Source organism: Epinephelus moara, chromosome 16 (assembly GCF_006386435.1).
Source record: "Epinephelus moara isolate mb chromosome 16, YSFRI_EMoa_1.0, whole genome shotgun sequence".
Classification (NCBI taxonomy): domain Eukaryota; kingdom Metazoa; phylum Chordata; class Actinopteri; order Perciformes; family Serranidae; genus Epinephelus; species Epinephelus moara.
This window is the reverse complement of record NC_065521.1, coordinates 20372950-20390250: the sequence shown is the minus strand read 5'-3', so window position 1 is coordinate 20390250 and position 17301 is coordinate 20372950. Positions and strand designations below refer to the sequence as shown.

Sequence of the window (17301 nt, the reverse complement as noted above, 5' to 3'; positions counted from 1 at the left end):
CCCGCCTCCGCCTTGATTAAACGCTGAAAATAAAATAAAAGAGGGAGACAGGTTTTTCCTATTTTATCTTATTTTGTTTTATTTCTCCCTCTCCCCTCGCTGGAAGCGTCGGACCTCCCGCTCCCGTCTCAAACACTGAGGTCTCCCTCTCCGCTGAGCACCCACGGCGCACGCCCGGCCTGTTAAATAGCCTGTAACTGTAACAACTGAGTGCTTTGGTCATTAAATAATGTCGGGCTCGGTTCGGGTTCGGACAGAAATATGCGGCCCGTGCCGCACTCTAACACACACACAAACACACGGTAAACCGGACATTATCATCAGTTTATAAAAAAGCCCCGGACTGGATGTGAAAAGTGGACATGTCCGGGCAAAAGAGGACGTTTGGTCAGCCTACCGCTACCTAACACAAAGAGAAATGTTAACCGCTCGTTTCTCCTCTGACACGCCACATACCTGTGTGCCGCCACGGCTCGGTTGTCCAGGTACTACTGGGCAGTCATGACACGAATGAAAGAGGAAATTACTGGACCTGGAGTCGGACTTCTCTGTTGCCGCTAAGCCGTTATCTTGCGTTTGTCAGCTGCTCTCATGTTCCCTCCTTTTGTGAAGGTCTTGTTGTCCTCCTCTGCCAACCAGGCGTCATATGCCCCGCGGCGTATTCCCCCGACATTTGTTCGGAATATTTCAAAACTTCTAGCTTTAAATTAAAGCCATAGTTGGTAATCCTGTTCAGAAACACTTCTTGTTATACTGGGTAAAATGGCCCTTCCATCCTGAGAGTAGTCAATACATAATGTGTTCAGGAAAAAGGAATGAAAAAAATCAGACCTCTGTGGCAGCTGCAGGCCTGTAAAAACTCTGACCAATCCCTGCCATTCGGTGCGAATGGAAAGAACCAATCAGATGCCTTCATGTCTCATATTGCCTGTTCAGGCATGTCTGGGCTCGTGGCTTTGGACGGAGCACTGACGGGAGGGGGAGCAGGGGGTGGAGCTTAGAGGAGGTGCCGCTTTCAAATCTTGCTAGCTCTCCAACATTACCCACTATGGCTTTAACACTGAAGTTGCGTCTTGTCGCCATCTTATCTGTTTACAATCAGCTGAGAGTGCGCAACTGCGCATGTGCCTGGATGAGGGTTGTGTGGATGTGCGTCTCTGTGTCTGTGTGTGTGTGTAATCCGGGTCTAGCGCTCTATAAATGCCAAAACGTCAAATAAACACCTCCGGTTTATAAAAGAGGCCGGCGGTTATTTATTAAATTGTTTTTAGACCCGATTACTAAAAGAGGCCGGCTGCTAATAAACCTCCATTTTGTGCGCTGAGCAGTAGGCATCTCTGTCCCACCGATCTCAAAACAGCAGGAACTGAGCATCTCTGTCCCACCGATCTCAAAACAGCAGGAACTGACAATTAAAGGTAATTTACCTACTCATATGACTATTATTACGGCATTATGGCAATAGGCGAATTTGCCAAAATGTCAAACTATCCCTTTATATGTAACATCACTTTCTTTTCATATTAGCCTTTGAGAAAGTCATTAAATGTTGTTCAATGTTTTTAATAATTGGGTGAAAATGAAATTTAAAAACAGTCCCATGATTGCTCCTCACTTTGGTTTTATTCATATTCCACATATTAAACAAAGTAAAAGTTTACTCGCTATTTCAACTTGAGTAGCTTTTACCACCAACAGATGCTGATTACCACACATCTAGTCTCCTAACATCCTGTTGAGTAGATGAACATATTTGGAGTAGAGCATTGGTGCCAGAGACTTGTTTGTGCGTCTGGGCAACTTACACATATGTACACATTTTCATCTTCCTACTCCAAAAAAAACCCTATGGGGAGGGGTTTTTGAAAATGTCAAGGGGGCGCTATAGAGGCATTTTGTCCCCCCCATGGGTGACACTCCTATCAGATGCAAGAGCTCGTCATTCTTGACCTGTGATCAATTTTCATGAGGATATGAGGCCACTGAAGCCATCAAAAAGCCAAACGTATTTGATGGCGAGAGGAGCGCCATAGCGGCCATGCCCCTTGACATAAAGAAAAGCTTTTAATAACTTTTGATCAGCATGGTCTCTGGGTGATCTGTACCAAACTTGAAGTTGATTGGACAAAATCTGTAGGAGGAGTTCGTCAAAATACAAGGTGTCGAAATCACAAAATCGCCACCAAAATTAAAAGTTTAAATCAAAATGGCCGACTTCCTGTTTGGAGTAGACCATTGGTGGCAGAGACTTTTTTGTGCATCTGGGCAACATACACATATGTACCAATTTTTATCTTCCTCCTCCAAAAAAAACCCCTATGGGGAGGGGTTTTTGAAAATTACAAGGGGGCGCTATAGACGCATTTTATCCCCCCCATGGGCGGTGCCCCTATCAGATACAAGAGCTCACCATTCTTGACCTGTGTATCAATTTTCATGAGGATATGAGATCGCTGAAGCCATCAAAAAGCCAAACGTATTTAGTGGCAAGGGATCGATTTTATGTGAGCCCACCAATTTTCATGCGTGTAGGTGAAACTCACAGGTGGGGCTTGAGGCATGAAATTTTCTAGGGGGGCACTATGTCGCCAGTTGGCCCCGTCCACATACAACACTGCCAAAATATAAAATTTTTCACCAGACTAAATGCGTGTGCCAAATTTGGTGAGTTTTTGAATTTGGAAAAGGGGACAAATTGGGGATTATATTCTCGGAATAGTAATAATAATATTAATGATAATAATAATACTAATAATAAACAGCGCAATTACAATAGGGTCCTCACGGATGACTTCGTTGTCGCTCGGGCCCTAATAAGACAAAGTGAAGAGCTTCTCAGCTGAAAATAGATCAGAGTTACTGTGTTCACTGAGCTTGTAATCTCATCTCAACGACTGTGAGAACTGCAATTTAAATTTTCAAATGAATCGACAGACAGACAGAAATATTACAGGAATGTTATAGTTATAAAAGCAGAGATCAAAAGATGATTATTTTGTTAAATAATATGGCCACCATGATTGCTGTGTGTAAGTCTAAACAACACATTTGACCGTAGGGTGGGAGTTAAGTTATAACCTGTTGAAATGGGTTGCACCCAAGTTACTATAGACTTGTTGACTTGACACACAGCAAGTAGAAATAGAGACATCCATGGTGTTGCTGGAGATTCTCAGGCAGCCAGGCATAAGGAGAGTAATGTAGAGTATGCAGTTCAATGCAGCCAGGAATGTATGGATTTGTACATTGGTGAAACAGAACAACCACTCCACAAGTGCATGGCACAACACAGGAGAGCCAGCTCCTCAGGTCAAGACTCAGCTGTCCATTTACATGTAAAGGAAAAGGGACAATCTTTGGCCTGAGAAGAAAGATGGTTTGAAAGAGGCATGAAAGAAGCCATCTACGTCACACTGGAACAACCATCTTTAAACAGAGGAGGTGGCCTACGACACAACTCATCACCCACCTACAATGCAGTCTTGGGATCCCTCCCCAGACGACTTAACACACATTCACACCTGGACCCATCTAACCCTAACAACACACATGATGGCCGGGTGGGTCAACAACTCACATGTGACCTCAGCAATGATCTAAAGGTTCACACCCACACAGAGTGTAAAGCCTGCGACTCCGCACCAGTCCGTTAGAACTGTATTGTTTAATAATATAAATTCTGTGATATCTTAAAACCACAATATTTTCTGAGATGGTTATCGCACCATGAAAATCTCATACCGTTAAAAAACCCTGAGCCACATGTGAGCGAGCCCATGTCATGTCCCCTCTTCCCCACAAAACAACAGACAGACAGAGATGGCGAACACAGTGAAGCATTTATGAGCTACAGAGTCAGATATTTCCCTCAGGAGTTGGTAGAGATCAAAAAGCAACTAAAAGATAGTGAATATTGTACCAGGTGGCCAGAAACACGACTCTGAACGAGATCACAATACTTGTACTCTTTATTTGCCATATACCCATTGTAAATATTACATTAAGTATTACACTCTATAAAGATCACAGAGGTAGAGTTAAAGATCAAATAATCACAACCTGAGTGTTACCTTCAAGAACATTTTACTCTACACAGGAAACCTTGGCGTGGACCAGAACAACAGCAGTTTAATATTTGAATGAAGAGGCAGAAAGAAATATTACAGGAACATTATAGTGATGGAGGCAGAGATCAAAATACAGGAACTGTACAGTATGTTTCAAATAATATGGTCACCATAATCTTATTAATGAGTACCACATAGCCAGTTTCAATCACATTTAATTGCTGAGTTTAATAATTAATCATTTTGCATACAAAGCACAGTTTATATGTTTGGGTAGTGCGTCTGGCAGTTTTACTCAAATGTAAGAGATTAAGATTATAATATTATTTACTTTGAAACTGCTGAAAGCGTGGCTCCAAAACATATGTATTTTTTATAACATTAAATATTCACATAATCATTATCAACATGTACTGATAAACTGCTGCAGTGTGTGCACAGCTATCATGTAGCTACAGAAAGGACTGTTTCACATGGTGAAAAGCAGATGACCACTGAAGGTGCTGTAGCGATTTCCATATATTCTTGTGTTCGCCCACTGACGTAAAGACACAACATCTCCGACCTCTAGAAGCAGCGTGGCACCATTAGCAGAGCTGCCATAACCGGATTGCTGATGCGACCATGTACTAAAAATATGTCCTCCATTCTTGACCAAGTATGCACCTGAAGCATGTGAAGCATGTCCAATTGCACCTATGTAGAACTCAAAGTGGTAGGCTCCTCTCACTGGTGCAACGAAAAAACCTGTGGGATAGTTTGTGTCAGTGAATGTAACAAGAGAATCATCTGCAGCAGGGTGAAGTCATTATAGCCAAAATTTATAATTAACAGTTTAAACTGAACTCACATACCTGTGTTTGGGTTGTAGGCATTTCCAGTGTTTGTGATGACATGTCTGAAGACCAGAGGAGTGTGTGTGTTAAATGGTCCAACATGTCCTGAACCTGAAGCCAACAGAGAGGCTGAGAAAGCCACCTGTTTGACTGAGAGAGAGAGAAAGAGACAGCAATGTCATTGTTCTAAACTTAGTGTGGATACAACAATGTGACCAAACGTTTCATTCAACATTAGTGTGAAACTTTTGATTGCTTTTGTTTTTAACTTGTAAATTTGATATAGCATTATTTGTCACTGCTCACTATACATGATCTGCACACAATACCTTGAAGTTGTTGCTTCAGCCTCTCCAGCTCAGTCTTCTGCCTCTCCACCTCAGTCTTCTGTAGCTCCAGTTCTTTCAGCTTAGCTGTTTGTGCTTAAAAAAATACAAGTCTGTAGGTCAATCATTTCTTGGAAATTGTTCCAAGACAATTCAGTAAGTAATCTAGGCCATCATCAAAAGTTTTATCAACACGGTGCTGCGTTATAGACAACTTGAAATGCCTCATACGAAAAAACGTACAGTGTAAGGCTAAGTGGGAGTTCCTACTTTTAAAGTCAGAGCAAATCCATCTGACCCGACTTCATGAAGAAGTCTATGTATATATGTATATATGTATGTATGTACGTATGTACGTATGCATGTATGTATGCAAGGAGGATGCACTGCTGAGAGTTTAGTTGTGTGTACACTTGACAAAGAAACATCAGTTTGTCACCGTCAGCCATGTTTGTTTACGTTTGGCATCATGCACCTGGAATGCTTGGAGATTGTAAGGTGGAAACTTCAACTGGTAAATTCTGACCTCGGACTTTGACTGAGAGTCCAACACCTTGGTTTATGACCAAAACTACAGATGCTCCCATTAGCCTCAGCTGTACTTCGTGTAAGTGCTAATTAGCATATGTTAGCATGCTACTTTCATGGACTGATGGGCTTATCAGGCACATGCCCAGGGCCTCCCTATCCTTCACCTGTAAAATGACACTCAAATACCCTTTGCCCACCAAAATTAGTGCATATATGCAGGTTTTTAAAAGCAGGAAAACTTCACAGACGGGCCAGAAAACAGGTTAGTAAACAGTAAAGCAACATGGAGGCCAGTGAAAATGTTAACAGTGGCTATATCTCTACTTATTTGAGTCTCTCTCTCAAACTCGGTGCTGATTAAATTTGAAACAATGTTGGAGCGCTGCTTGGATGGAGATGGACAGTATTTTGTGGTGGGCTGTCATTTCATCGTGCAGGTAACTGGGGCTAAAATTTGCACGTCCATCTGAGTGTCGTATTTCTGTCACTGCTAATCAAAGCATATAGGAGCTGAGTCATTTGTCCCAGGAGTAAATGGCAGTTGTAACCTTTCCTGTTAAATACAAAAGCCGTTGCTAGTGGGTCCTTTGTCCATTGTGAAAGGGGCTGCAGAGATATATACTGACCAGGAGAGACGCAAAATGACTTGAAAAAAAGCATAAAACAACTACAAAGAGACACAAAAACACCAGAAAAAGACAGAGAACGATTATGGGACAAAAAAAACACCACAAAAAACTACAGAGACACAAAAACACCAGAAAAAGACAGAGAACGATTATGGGACAAAAAAAACACCACAAAAAACTACAGAGACACAAAAACACCAGAAAAAGACAGAGAACGATTATGGGACAAAAAAAACACCACAAAAAACTACAGAGACACAAAAACACCAGAAAAAGACAGAGAACGATTATGGGACAAAAAAAACACCACAAAAAACTACAGAGACACAAAAAGACCACAAAAAGACCCAGAAAACTACAGAGACACAAAAAGACCTCAAAGAGACACAAAAACCTACAAAGAGACACAATAAGACCACAAGGAACACAAAAAACTACAGAGACACAATAAGACCACAAGAAACACAAAAAACTACAGAGACACAATAAGACCACAAGAAACACAAAAAACTACAGAGACACAATAAGACCACAAGAAACACAAAAAACTACAGAGACACAATAAGACCACAAGAAACACAAAAAACTACAGAGACACAATAAGACCACAAGAGACCCACAAAAAAACTACAAAGAGACACAAAAAGACCTCAAAGAGACCCAAAAAACTTACAGAGACACAAAAAGACCTCAAAGAGACCCAAAAAACTACAGAGACACAAAAACCTACAAAGAGACACAATAAGACCACAATAGGCCAAAAAAACCTACAATGAGACACAGAAAGACCACAGAGAAATGCAAAACAACAATAAAAAGAGCCTGAACAACTATAACGTCTGTGTGTCTTTGTAGGAGAGGAGGTGGGGCCTTCTGCATGTCTGTGCACAGGGGCCCATTGTCTCCTCATCATGCAAACATGTCAAACTGGTCTTGTTTTGTTTCTGTCCTTAATTTGTGTAGAAAGTTGTGAGACATTATAGGACGATGAATTAAAACAGTGGTACATGTGTTCTGTGACCTAAGATTCTTGAGAAATTAAAGAGTGTTAAAAAGCGTAGAAGAGTTCTTCAGACTGAAAAGATGTCTGACATGTGTGCATGTTGAGAACACTACATGAAGATCCATAAACGTTGATCTTTGACTCCTGTTGTACTCTGTACAGTTGTTTAACAGAAGAGAAGTGAACTAAACTGAACCACTGCAAAACACTTCAGTGTTACAACATAATACAATAACTCCTGTAACAGAGCAGAGGTTCCTATTGCTCTTACTTCCCTCACTACCTGACATACTACTGTACCTTCATTCTCTCTCTGTAAGTGCCTCATCTCCACCCTCTGTTCAGCCAACAAGGCGCTCATCTCTCTCAGCACAGCATGGATGTCTTGAGTGCAGGTTTGTTGGCGGTCAGAGACATTTGTTGGTTCTCTTCCCTGGGATTCAGCTTGCTTTCCATGTGGAATAATTTCATTGTCAGACTCTGTCTGATGCTGAGCCGTGGAGAGAGAGCAGATCAGCAGCAACAGTGGAAAACACAGTGTCATCTCCATTCTCAAAGTGGCAGTCTGTACAGTTCTACTCTGTAGTTTCTGTGTTCATCCCAGCCTTAAATAGTGTCTTATGCTGATCAATTATTACCAGAAATATTTATCAGAAACATGTGCAGGAGATGAGTTTGATAACAATTATTACTTGGAGAACATCATGTGGAAAAACAACAGTGAAAACACAGCACATGAACATAAATGATCTGCTAGTATGTTGGAACGTAGCTTCCAATCCTTGAATAATCAGTTTACCAAAACTCAAAAAGTGTATTGTAATATTCTCAAAAGTGTGTGTGTGTGTGTGTGTGTGTGTGTGTGTGGGAAGTCTCACTGTGTCATTTAAGGAGTTGCAGCTACATATAAACGACTACAATGTGGATGATCAAAAGTTAAATTATGATTTAAAATGCCCTCATGGCTGAGAACACTGACAGCTTCTATGAAAGACACAACTAGACAGATGTAATTGTCATCCTCACTGAAATGTAAATTGGTAAACATTGAATAAATTCATATGTGTAAAAAAACAAGTAACAGAAGTAAACAAAAGACAACCATGTGTACCTGCTCAAACATTAATGACACAATCAGATACAGTGACCTTCCTGAGGTTGTTAATTGGCTGAGATAAGCAAAGACTTACCAGAAACCCAAGTTAGAGGAGTAATAAAACAATTCTCTCTTTGCTTCCTCAATACATCCAGCACGGTAATAGAGTCTGACTTTAAAACAACAACAACAACACAACGTCACAAAACATTCACTGGCAGGCAGCAGCAGTCACACGTGCAGTTTATGTGATCTTCACCACAGCTTCATTTTTCTAAACCTACATTAACACGTCTCTCCCCAAAACCAAACACAAATACACCTACATTAACACGTCTCTCCCCAAAACCAAACACAAATACTGAGTCATAAAGTCACAGTATGACAAAAGAAAAAAAAATTCACATGGAAGGTTAGTTACCTAACCTTTAAAAAGCAAATCACAAAATCTTAAAAAAACAATTAACCACAAAGTTGGTCATTTCAAGTGAGTCAGAAATTAGATGAGATGCAGCAAAACTGCACATGCACTCAGTGATACTGTCACACTTCTCATCCTGTCTTACCACCTGGTTTCAGACAAATAGCACATCAGTGCATCAATAGCTCCCCCAAAGGGCGGCCAGAGGAGGGCCACAGACACTCTGATACAACTGTGTTGTGTTAAACATGCCTCCAACGGAAAGCAATTGCAAAGTGCTGTGACAACTTTAAAGTTAGGAGGTCTGGTGGACGGGGTAATTTGTAACGACCATCGTGTCTGCAACGAGCAAATTGGTCAAGTTGTGGGAGAATTCACTTTTCCTCATTTTGTGTAGATCACATCCAACCAGAGGTCGGACCAAGTCACTGTTTTGCAAGTCACAACTAAGTCTTAAGTCTTTGCACTCAAGTCCCAAGTCAAGTCCCAAGACGAGTCTCAAGTCCTTAACTTTTAGTTTCCAGTCCTAGACAAGTCATCATGCCCTCTTCACCAAATGTAATGTTATTTTAACAACAGAGTAATAACATGTATTTAGTGCATCAGCTGACACGAGAAGGGCCTTAGACACTAATTTGTACACAGTCGTAGATGTCGAATTATGTTCGATAAAATGCTTCCCATACCCTACATGCGGTTACAATTGCTCCTGCACATGGGGGCAGATGTAACATTGACATCTAGTGTTTCAATCGATATATTGCATGTGAAAACATCTGATTGACTGTTAACAAGAAGAACACAGATACAAGTTACCTAGATAAAAATTGTATCCAAACAGTTAAAAAAGTTTTTGAGTGATGACATCAAAACTAGGCCTGTCACAATAACTACTTTTGTTTGACAATATGTTCAGGAATAATTGTGATAAACAATGTTATTGTCATTTTGAGACCATTTTATGCTACTGACCATTTATAGCACAATAATGTAAGTACAGAGTTAACTATTAATACTGAAGAATATTCAGACACTGGAATTAGAATATATATATATATATATATATATATATATATATATATATATATATATAAAGTGGTATGTACTTTTATAATCCTTGCTCATCTCCTTCTCTGGCTGCTTAAGTAGAGATAGCGTGTTAATGGTGTATGGGGAGGTTTTTATTACTGTAGCAGGAGTGCTAATTATCAATCAATAAATATAAGGGAAACACAGCAAAAATGATTTGTGGCAAACTTTGTAAATAACATAGTTTTAATGTTTGGATTAAGGTAAAGGTATCAAGTATTTTGAAGTCAAAAGGCTCAAGTGAAGTCACACGTCATTGGTGTTTAAGTCCAAGTGGAGTTGCAAGTTGTTGTTTTTTGTTTTGTTTTGTATTTGTCAAGTTGAGTCTGAAGTCACCAAAAATGTGACTAGAGTGAGTCTGATTCGAGTCCCCACCTCTGCATCCCACATCAGTTTCAATTTTCTGAAAATACCTGCTGTCTGCAGGTTCATCCAACCTGTTTATGTAGTCACGTTCCTCTATTTCACATTAACACAGTTTATGGATTTATCACTTCCTGCCCTCCATCGGAATTTTGCAAGTCATAATAGTCACATGTTTGCAAACAAGCTATAGAGCCAGCTGTTTGTTGATTAGAAAATATAATTTACAATCTTACAAGACTGATAAAAAGCACTACAGATAAGAGTTAACACTTTTATTTTCATTTTGGTGTGAACTGTCCCTTTAAAGTGGATAGGGGCCATAGACGGTAAAAATAGTAGCATATATCTATCTATCTATCTATCTATCTATATATATACATACATAGTATAGTAGTAGTAAAAGTAGCATTAATAGTAGGAGCCGTAATTGCAGTTGTTGTAGTACCAGTAGTTGTAGCAGTAATTGTAGTAGTAGTGGTGGTAGTTGTAGTTACAATGCAAGCAAAAGTGAAGGACTATTTCGTGTTCAGGGTAAGTGTTTTTAATACTACAATATGCTTATCAAAAATAATAGCCCCTTTTAATACTCTGATACTCCTAAAGGCACCTGTGGTTAGCAGCAGTAGTAGTAGCAGTTATACTTACAGTAGTAGCAGTTAGACAAGCAGTAAGACTTTGAGCTTTACTAGTTGGGTCCTGACATCGACTAGTGCGCAAAAAAGCCAACTAGTTGGGACTTTGGTGCTACTAGTGCGGCGCTCGGCTCAACTAATTCGGCTTTTGTCTCAACTCATTGGCCAAAAGTGTCACTAGTTGCTGAAAAAGCGTATCTAGTACGCGTTTTTGTTCAACTAGTACGGCAAAATGGCAAACTAGTTTAACAAAATGTCCAACTAGTGCTGCCCAAGACCGAACTAGTTGAGGACACTTTTGTTTGATATCAAGGATTTCTAATTAATGCTCAAAGGGCTTTCCATACAGTACTATTAGCAGTAGTAGTAGTAGAAATAGTAGCAGCAGTAGTAGTTGCAGTACTAGTAGTTGTAGTTGTGGTAGCGGCAGCACTACTAGCAGCAGTAGTAGTAGCAGCAGTGGCAGCAGTATAATAGCAGGAGCTGATGAAAACAGGCAGGCTGAGGGTGTGGAGTTTAATATGGCCACATCATAATTAGGCTACATAATGACAGGTTAATGCGTGGAATCACATTGACACCCGACCTCAAATCATTTAGCCATTGTACAACTTACAATCATGACAAGTGGACTCATCACATCTCATCCCCCTTTAACACCCGTTTCGGTAATTAGCTCGGGTAAAAAAAACATTGTGCCCCTTTAAGAGGGAGGAAATTAAAGGGGGGAAGTGAAGCAAGAGGACACTACTTCCTCCTCGTAGCCGTTACAATCAAAACATTATTCGTGCGCAATGGGTGAGTCCGCATCCTCCATAGCACATCGTCTAATCTAACACTTGGCGCACATTGTTGGGGTGCTCCCCGATCAGCGTTTGTTGCACAATGCTTCAGCTGAACGACACGGTGGAGCCGGAGAGTCCGGGCGCGGCGATTCTCCACCCTGCAGAGACCGAGGAGGGGGTCGAGGTTGCCTTCACGCCGCCGGAGGCCGGACGAAGCCTCGGACACGGAGCCTCCGTGGCCTGCTGCCCCCCGTTGCAAACGCTGACGCCTTTTCATGTGCATAACCCCACGATGCAAGCCAAAGTGAAGGACTATTTCGTGTTCAGGGTAAGTAAGTGTTTGTGATACGACTATATGCTTATTAAAAACAGCCCCTTTCAATACACTCGTACTCCTGAAGGCACCTGTGGTAAGTAAACATGACCATTAACTCACCACTGTGAGGTAGCAGTGCATTGCAGTGTATTAACAGTGCATTGTTAAAGCTACACCAGCACATCACGGGGAGACATGGATGATGCTGACTGACGGTAGTGTGATGCTGATCCCAGCCAGGTACCATAGAGCAGGCTGTCAGCGACATCAGGACTGTGGCACTCCCTTCTGAGGATGGAGAGGTGCTCAGTGTCTGGCTGCTAGCTGAGTGAGTATCCCAGCAGCATGTGACTGCTTTATTATCAGCCTGAAACATGAGGCGACTGTTTGGATGAGCTGCTGTGTGCGCTGCAGGGTTTATTATACTTATACATCAGCTGGAGATATGTTAAAGCTACAGACTGAACGTGTATCAACAGTGAGCTCTTTGGTTTTTAGGATCTTGTTTTCATTCTGCTACATGATGATACATGGGTGCCAAACATTTGCTCGTTTTTCCTCCTCACCTTTTAGTTTGACATATTTCACTTTTTTTAACCATGCAGCATGACAAATGTTTTCAGCCAGGTTTCAGATTGTGCTTTATGACTGCCAAAAAGCAGCTGGCATATTAATGTAGTGTGGGTTTTCTACAGAATTGACCACTGGAACAATGAGAGGGAGAGACTTGTACTTATCACTGATAGGTAAGTTGACAAGTTTTGTTGACCTGTATGGTTAAGGAAGTACACCACGTGAGATATGACATTTGATATCATACACTGACACATTCTGATATCTTTTGGTCGTGTGCGCAGGTCACTGCTGGTGTGCAAGTACGACTTCATCAACCTGTTGTGTCAGCAAGTCATCAGGATCTCTCTCAACGCTGTGGACACCATCTCAGTGGGCGAGTTTGAGTTCCCACCTAAATCCCTTAACAAGTACGCCAGCACATTTCAGTCTGCCAAAAGCAAATTAGTATTAATTCTAAGTATATTGAAGCAAGAGTTAAGAATAGGACTCCACTCCAGTGAAGCAAGTGGCATTGGATTTGATTAAAAAAAAAAAAAAAAAAGCTTAGTTGTGTAATACGTTTCTTACAGAGAGTTCAAGCTTTGTATTGCTAGTAGTATTATTTTATGTTGTTAAGTTAGTAATACTAAGCTTGATTTATTTAAAGGGAAACTTGACAAGTGACTAATAGAGACAACAATTTTTAAAATATGTCCAGTATGAGAGAGCGCTGTAGCCCTTGCAGCGAAAAAGGCTGCAATATAATCCCTACAGGCATTTGTGTACTGTCAGTTTACATCCACTAAAAGTGCTTGTTTTTGCCACTGACAGGCTCAGATTGTTATTGTAAGTGTCTGACAACATCATGGAAAATAACCTACAGAGAACTGAGACGTTGTTCTTTACCTGATGCTGATCCGGTCTGTTTGTGATTGTGAGCAAGTCTCAGTGAAGGTGAAGTCTTGTTCTCCGATCTCGCTGACTTTTCCACATTGTTGAAATTAGCTAAATGTTGATTCATGACATTGAAAATCTTTTAGGCAACACTAAGCAACGCTTTGTGTACTCCAACATTACAAACTTTTCAGGGCACTCCTCTCTCCAACTCTTGCTATCGTTTCCACTGTTGTTTTTCCTGCAACAAGTCACCTCTTGTGTGATCTCCTTGAGGGTCCCTTCAGTGATGTTGTCAGACACTTTTTATAACAATCTGAGCCTGTCAGTGGCAAAAACAAGCACTTTAAATAAATATAAATTGACTGTACACAACTGTCCATAGGGATTACATTGCAGTCTGTTTGGACAGTGCCGCTGCAATGGTCTCTCTCAAAACCTGTTTCAAATATTGTGTCTCCATTAGACGCCGTATGAATCCTGATTTAAAAAATGGGCTTTCTCTCTTAACATGGTGGCAGTGCTTTGGTGTGCTTCTGACATGTGTAGCAGGCCAATCCTTAAAAGTGACACCGCTCTTAGACTGTTGTGGGTTTTTTTAAAGGAGAGAAGGCTATGGGATTCGTGTCCAGTGGGACAAACGTCCTCGGGCCTCGTTCCTAAACCGCTGGAACCCCTGGTCTACAGACATGCCCTACGCCACCCTCACAGAGCACCCCATGGCTCACGCTGATGAGAAGGTGGCCTCTCTCTGCCAGGTATAATCCCTTTAACTAAGTAACATGCATTTTGAGTCATTACGCAATGGATTATTTGACATTTTAAAAACATCTGAGGATTTAGAGCTTGAACGGAAAGCTACTTGAAAATTTTTGTGTGTTGGCCTTCTGCTTATTTCACAAGACAAACAATGGTGACAAGTGGTGCAGCAGTTCATTAATGCAAAGTAGGCAGCAAAAACAGCTCTGGCAGTCACAATCCCACTGAAAACAAAGGACTGTTTGCTGCCTTAAAACCAAAAATCATCCCTTAACAGAAAGCCAGTTATTCATATAACTTCAAACAGTGTAGTCATGACTTTGTGTATGAACAGTTGCTTTAAAAGTTGTTTGTTTTTTTTCTTATTGGCAAGGCAACAACAGTACCTGGGGCAATTTCCTGGGAATATGAGTGCATTTTCTCCTTCAGAGCCATTAGCCTTGCTACATGTCATAAAAGGAGCAAGTTATTTTAGCTGTAAAGTCTCAATCATATCCATTACTCCAAATGTAAGGGTCCAGGAAATGTTACTACTTAATGTATTCTTGACAGTGAGTGATTTATACACATATAAAATCTATACTCTTTTAAAAAGCAACAACATAATTGATTGGAACTTTTTGGAGGGGTGTTCTGGTTTCATGTTCTTTTTCTTCTACTCGCCAAGTTGGACAACTTCAAGACTCAGCTGGTGCAGGCAGTGAAGAAAGCCCACAAGGAGCACCCCATCCCCGGTCGAGCTAATGGGGTCCTGATCCTGGAGAGGCCCCTGCTCATTGAGACCTATCTGGGCATCATGTCCTTCATCAACAATGAGGCCAAGTTGGGCTACTCCATAACCCGCGGCAAGATCGGCTTCTAAAGTCCACACCTTGTCCAAATTACAACAGAGTTCAACCCATGTGTCTGTGTTACACTGCGCTGTCTGAAGGAAGCTGTTGCTCCACTACAGTGCAATGCGCAATCTGTGTGTGTAAGTTGAGCCCATGAGATGTCCACACCTCCCTCCAAGTAGGTGTTACAGACAAGTGGTCAGCCTACTGTAGGTAAATGATGCGCAGCGCTGCATGGACTGTCTACTCATTTGTCTTTAGCGCTCCCAGTCCCTACCCTTCAAAAAGAGCTGCTCGCAGATCTGTCATACCCATGTGGGCCCACAGGAGTGTATGCCCGTGTGACATAAGTTGGAGAGAAAGGACACAGTACTTGCATCAGTTCATCACCTTTGTTCTTATTCTAGGCTGAGCTTCTTGTGATCTCGCACTCTTTGTTTAACCACTGATTGACAGACTGTCAAAACTAAGGTGAAGTTTAGATTTTGGTTGAGGAATGCAAACATTAGCATTTTTAGTTCAGGGTAAAGGATGTGCTTTGTTTGGGCTCGTTTCTGCAGTAAAAAGATGCCACCCAGAGAAGAGCAGTGAAATGATAGCAGTGTGATACAGAAACATCAGCGAAGAGTATGTTCCATATTTGCTACATCAATATGGTTTGAAAGAAAGGATTGCATTATTCAGATCGTAGGGCCGTAGCGTGGCCTCACTGAAGGGATTAGCAGCTGATGGACTGAGTTTAACGGTCACATGATTATTTTAATAAATGTTACTAATCGGGAAACCGCTCCGGGATCTGCACTACTATACTGATAAGCTCTGGGCTCAGCTGTGTTACTTATGGAAAATAACAGCTGAAATACACTCTTCAGCATCCGTGAAACTTGTTCAGTGGAGATGATTAATTACATGTTGTGACCTTCCTCTCTTATTGGCCAATGTTGTGCTCTCCATGCTTACATGTCTTTTCATGTCTTTGCTCAGAGTAGGGAGCTCATGTACCACTTGGAGAGTTGCTATAGCTACTATAGCTAAAATGTTCTTGTGTGTTACAGATGTTTTATGCAACATTAACTTGTTAACGGTGTCTTTATGTTTGTTTGTAAGTTGCCTTGAAGGCCCTGCGTTAGTTTTACACACACATTTGCACTCAGCTGCATTAAACTCTGCAGTGGGAGCACTGGTTAGATTACAAAATGAAATACATGCAGACAAGGTTTTGCATCAGTTCATTAAGCCCATACTGTATCTATCGTGTGAACAGGATTTAGGTGATTTTTTTCTCTCCAAAACTGCATCCTATATGGTTGTGCAACCAAAGGTAACAGGCCATAGTTTCATGCTCAACAATGCCGATGAATAATTGTGTCCCAAAACGCCTTTTCTGGTCTTTACTTGCGCATGTTCCCTGCACGTTGAGTTTGCATGACAGATGTTTTTTAAAAGAATATCCTAAATGGATCTGTAAATACTAATTAGGTTTTATTTATCTGCTGTTATTTTGATGCAGTTAACTCATGAATGCTTCTAGAAGATAAATATTTCATTGCCAATTCTAAAGTATTTCATTTAGAGATTTTAAAAGAGATGATCTCATTATTACAAACATGTAAAGGCTTACTTTTTGTTCTACATATTTGTAGCACAGTAGCCACAATGAAGAATAATAAATGCCTACATGTTCTTGTCAAGGTTTCGGCTCTTGTTATTGTGAAGAAGTGCATTTACACATGTTCATACTGTCAGGATGGCAATTCAGTTGCAGTTCAAGTGGCTGGGCAGTTTTACAAATTGTAAGCTTTTACATATTAATCATACAGACAGATGATGCCATAAGGCTAAGTCATGGTGCTCTACCCAAGATTTTTGGGCCCTCTCACCGATCGCTCAATCGCTTGAAGCTGTGCGGCTGATGCTGATGACCTTGACCTGGTGTGGAAATGTTTTGGTTGTGTCCCTCCACAAGGAATTTCCTTGAGAAACAGGCCTAGCGAAGGGTGGACAAACTATCTCGGCTGTTTTGCGCCATCTTATCGGCTCATCTGATGGACCTTTATAAATTTCACCAATCAAACTATTTAGGGCAAGTATCGTCCGATAAAGATTGGTGGCTAATCAACTGGAGCATCCTGAAGGCCAAATAATACAGTCCTTATATTTTTA

At 41.0% G+C, this 17301-nt stretch overlaps 2 protein-coding genes across 2 annotated transcripts in view; one reads left to right on the top strand and one right to left on the bottom strand.

Moving 5' to 3' along the window:
- The window catches only part of LOC126403372 (uncharacterized), a 24328-nt gene extending 16344 nt beyond the window's left edge, over positions 1-7984 (bottom strand). The window contains exons 1-2 of the mRNA XM_050065984.1: positions 7693-7984; positions 5233-5325 (exon numbers count right to left, since the gene is read on the bottom strand). Of these exons, the coding sequence (XP_049921941.1) occupies positions 5233-5325; positions 7693-7942 (343 nt within the window). The 5' untranslated portion in view covers positions 7943-7984. The remainder of the gene's footprint in view (positions 1-5232; positions 5326-7692) is intronic.
- A 3716-nt stretch (positions 7985-11700) lies between these two features.
- tprg1l (tumor protein p63 regulated 1-like) lies at positions 11701-16823 on the top strand. Its single transcript, XM_050065810.1, has 6 exons — positions 11701-12109; positions 12334-12425; positions 12793-12843; positions 12955-13080; positions 14151-14304; positions 14973-16823. Exons 1-6 carry the CDS (start codon positions 11882-11884, stop codon positions 15165-15167), a joined length of 846 nt encoding a protein of 281 aa, XP_049921767.1. The 5' UTR covers positions 11701-11881; the 3' UTR covers positions 15168-16823.
- Positions 16824-17301: the final 478 nt, after the last annotated feature.

What these genes read in the sequence shown, in the direction of transcription:
- tprg1l (XM_050065810.1), top strand. Translation starts at nt 11,882, where the DNA reads ATGCTTCAGCTGAACGACACGGTGGAGCCGGAGAGTCCGGGCGCGGCG. An exon ending in AGGACTATTTCGTGTTCAGG is followed by an intron (nt 12,110 to 12,333) that starts GTAAGTAAGTGT and finishes TGCTGATCCCAG; the next exon opens with CCAGGTACCATAGAGCAGGC. An exon ending in AGGTGGCCTCTCTCTGCCAG is followed by an intron (nt 14,305 to 14,972) that starts GTATAATCCCTT and finishes CTACTCGCCAAG; the next exon opens with TTGGACAACTTCAAGACTCA.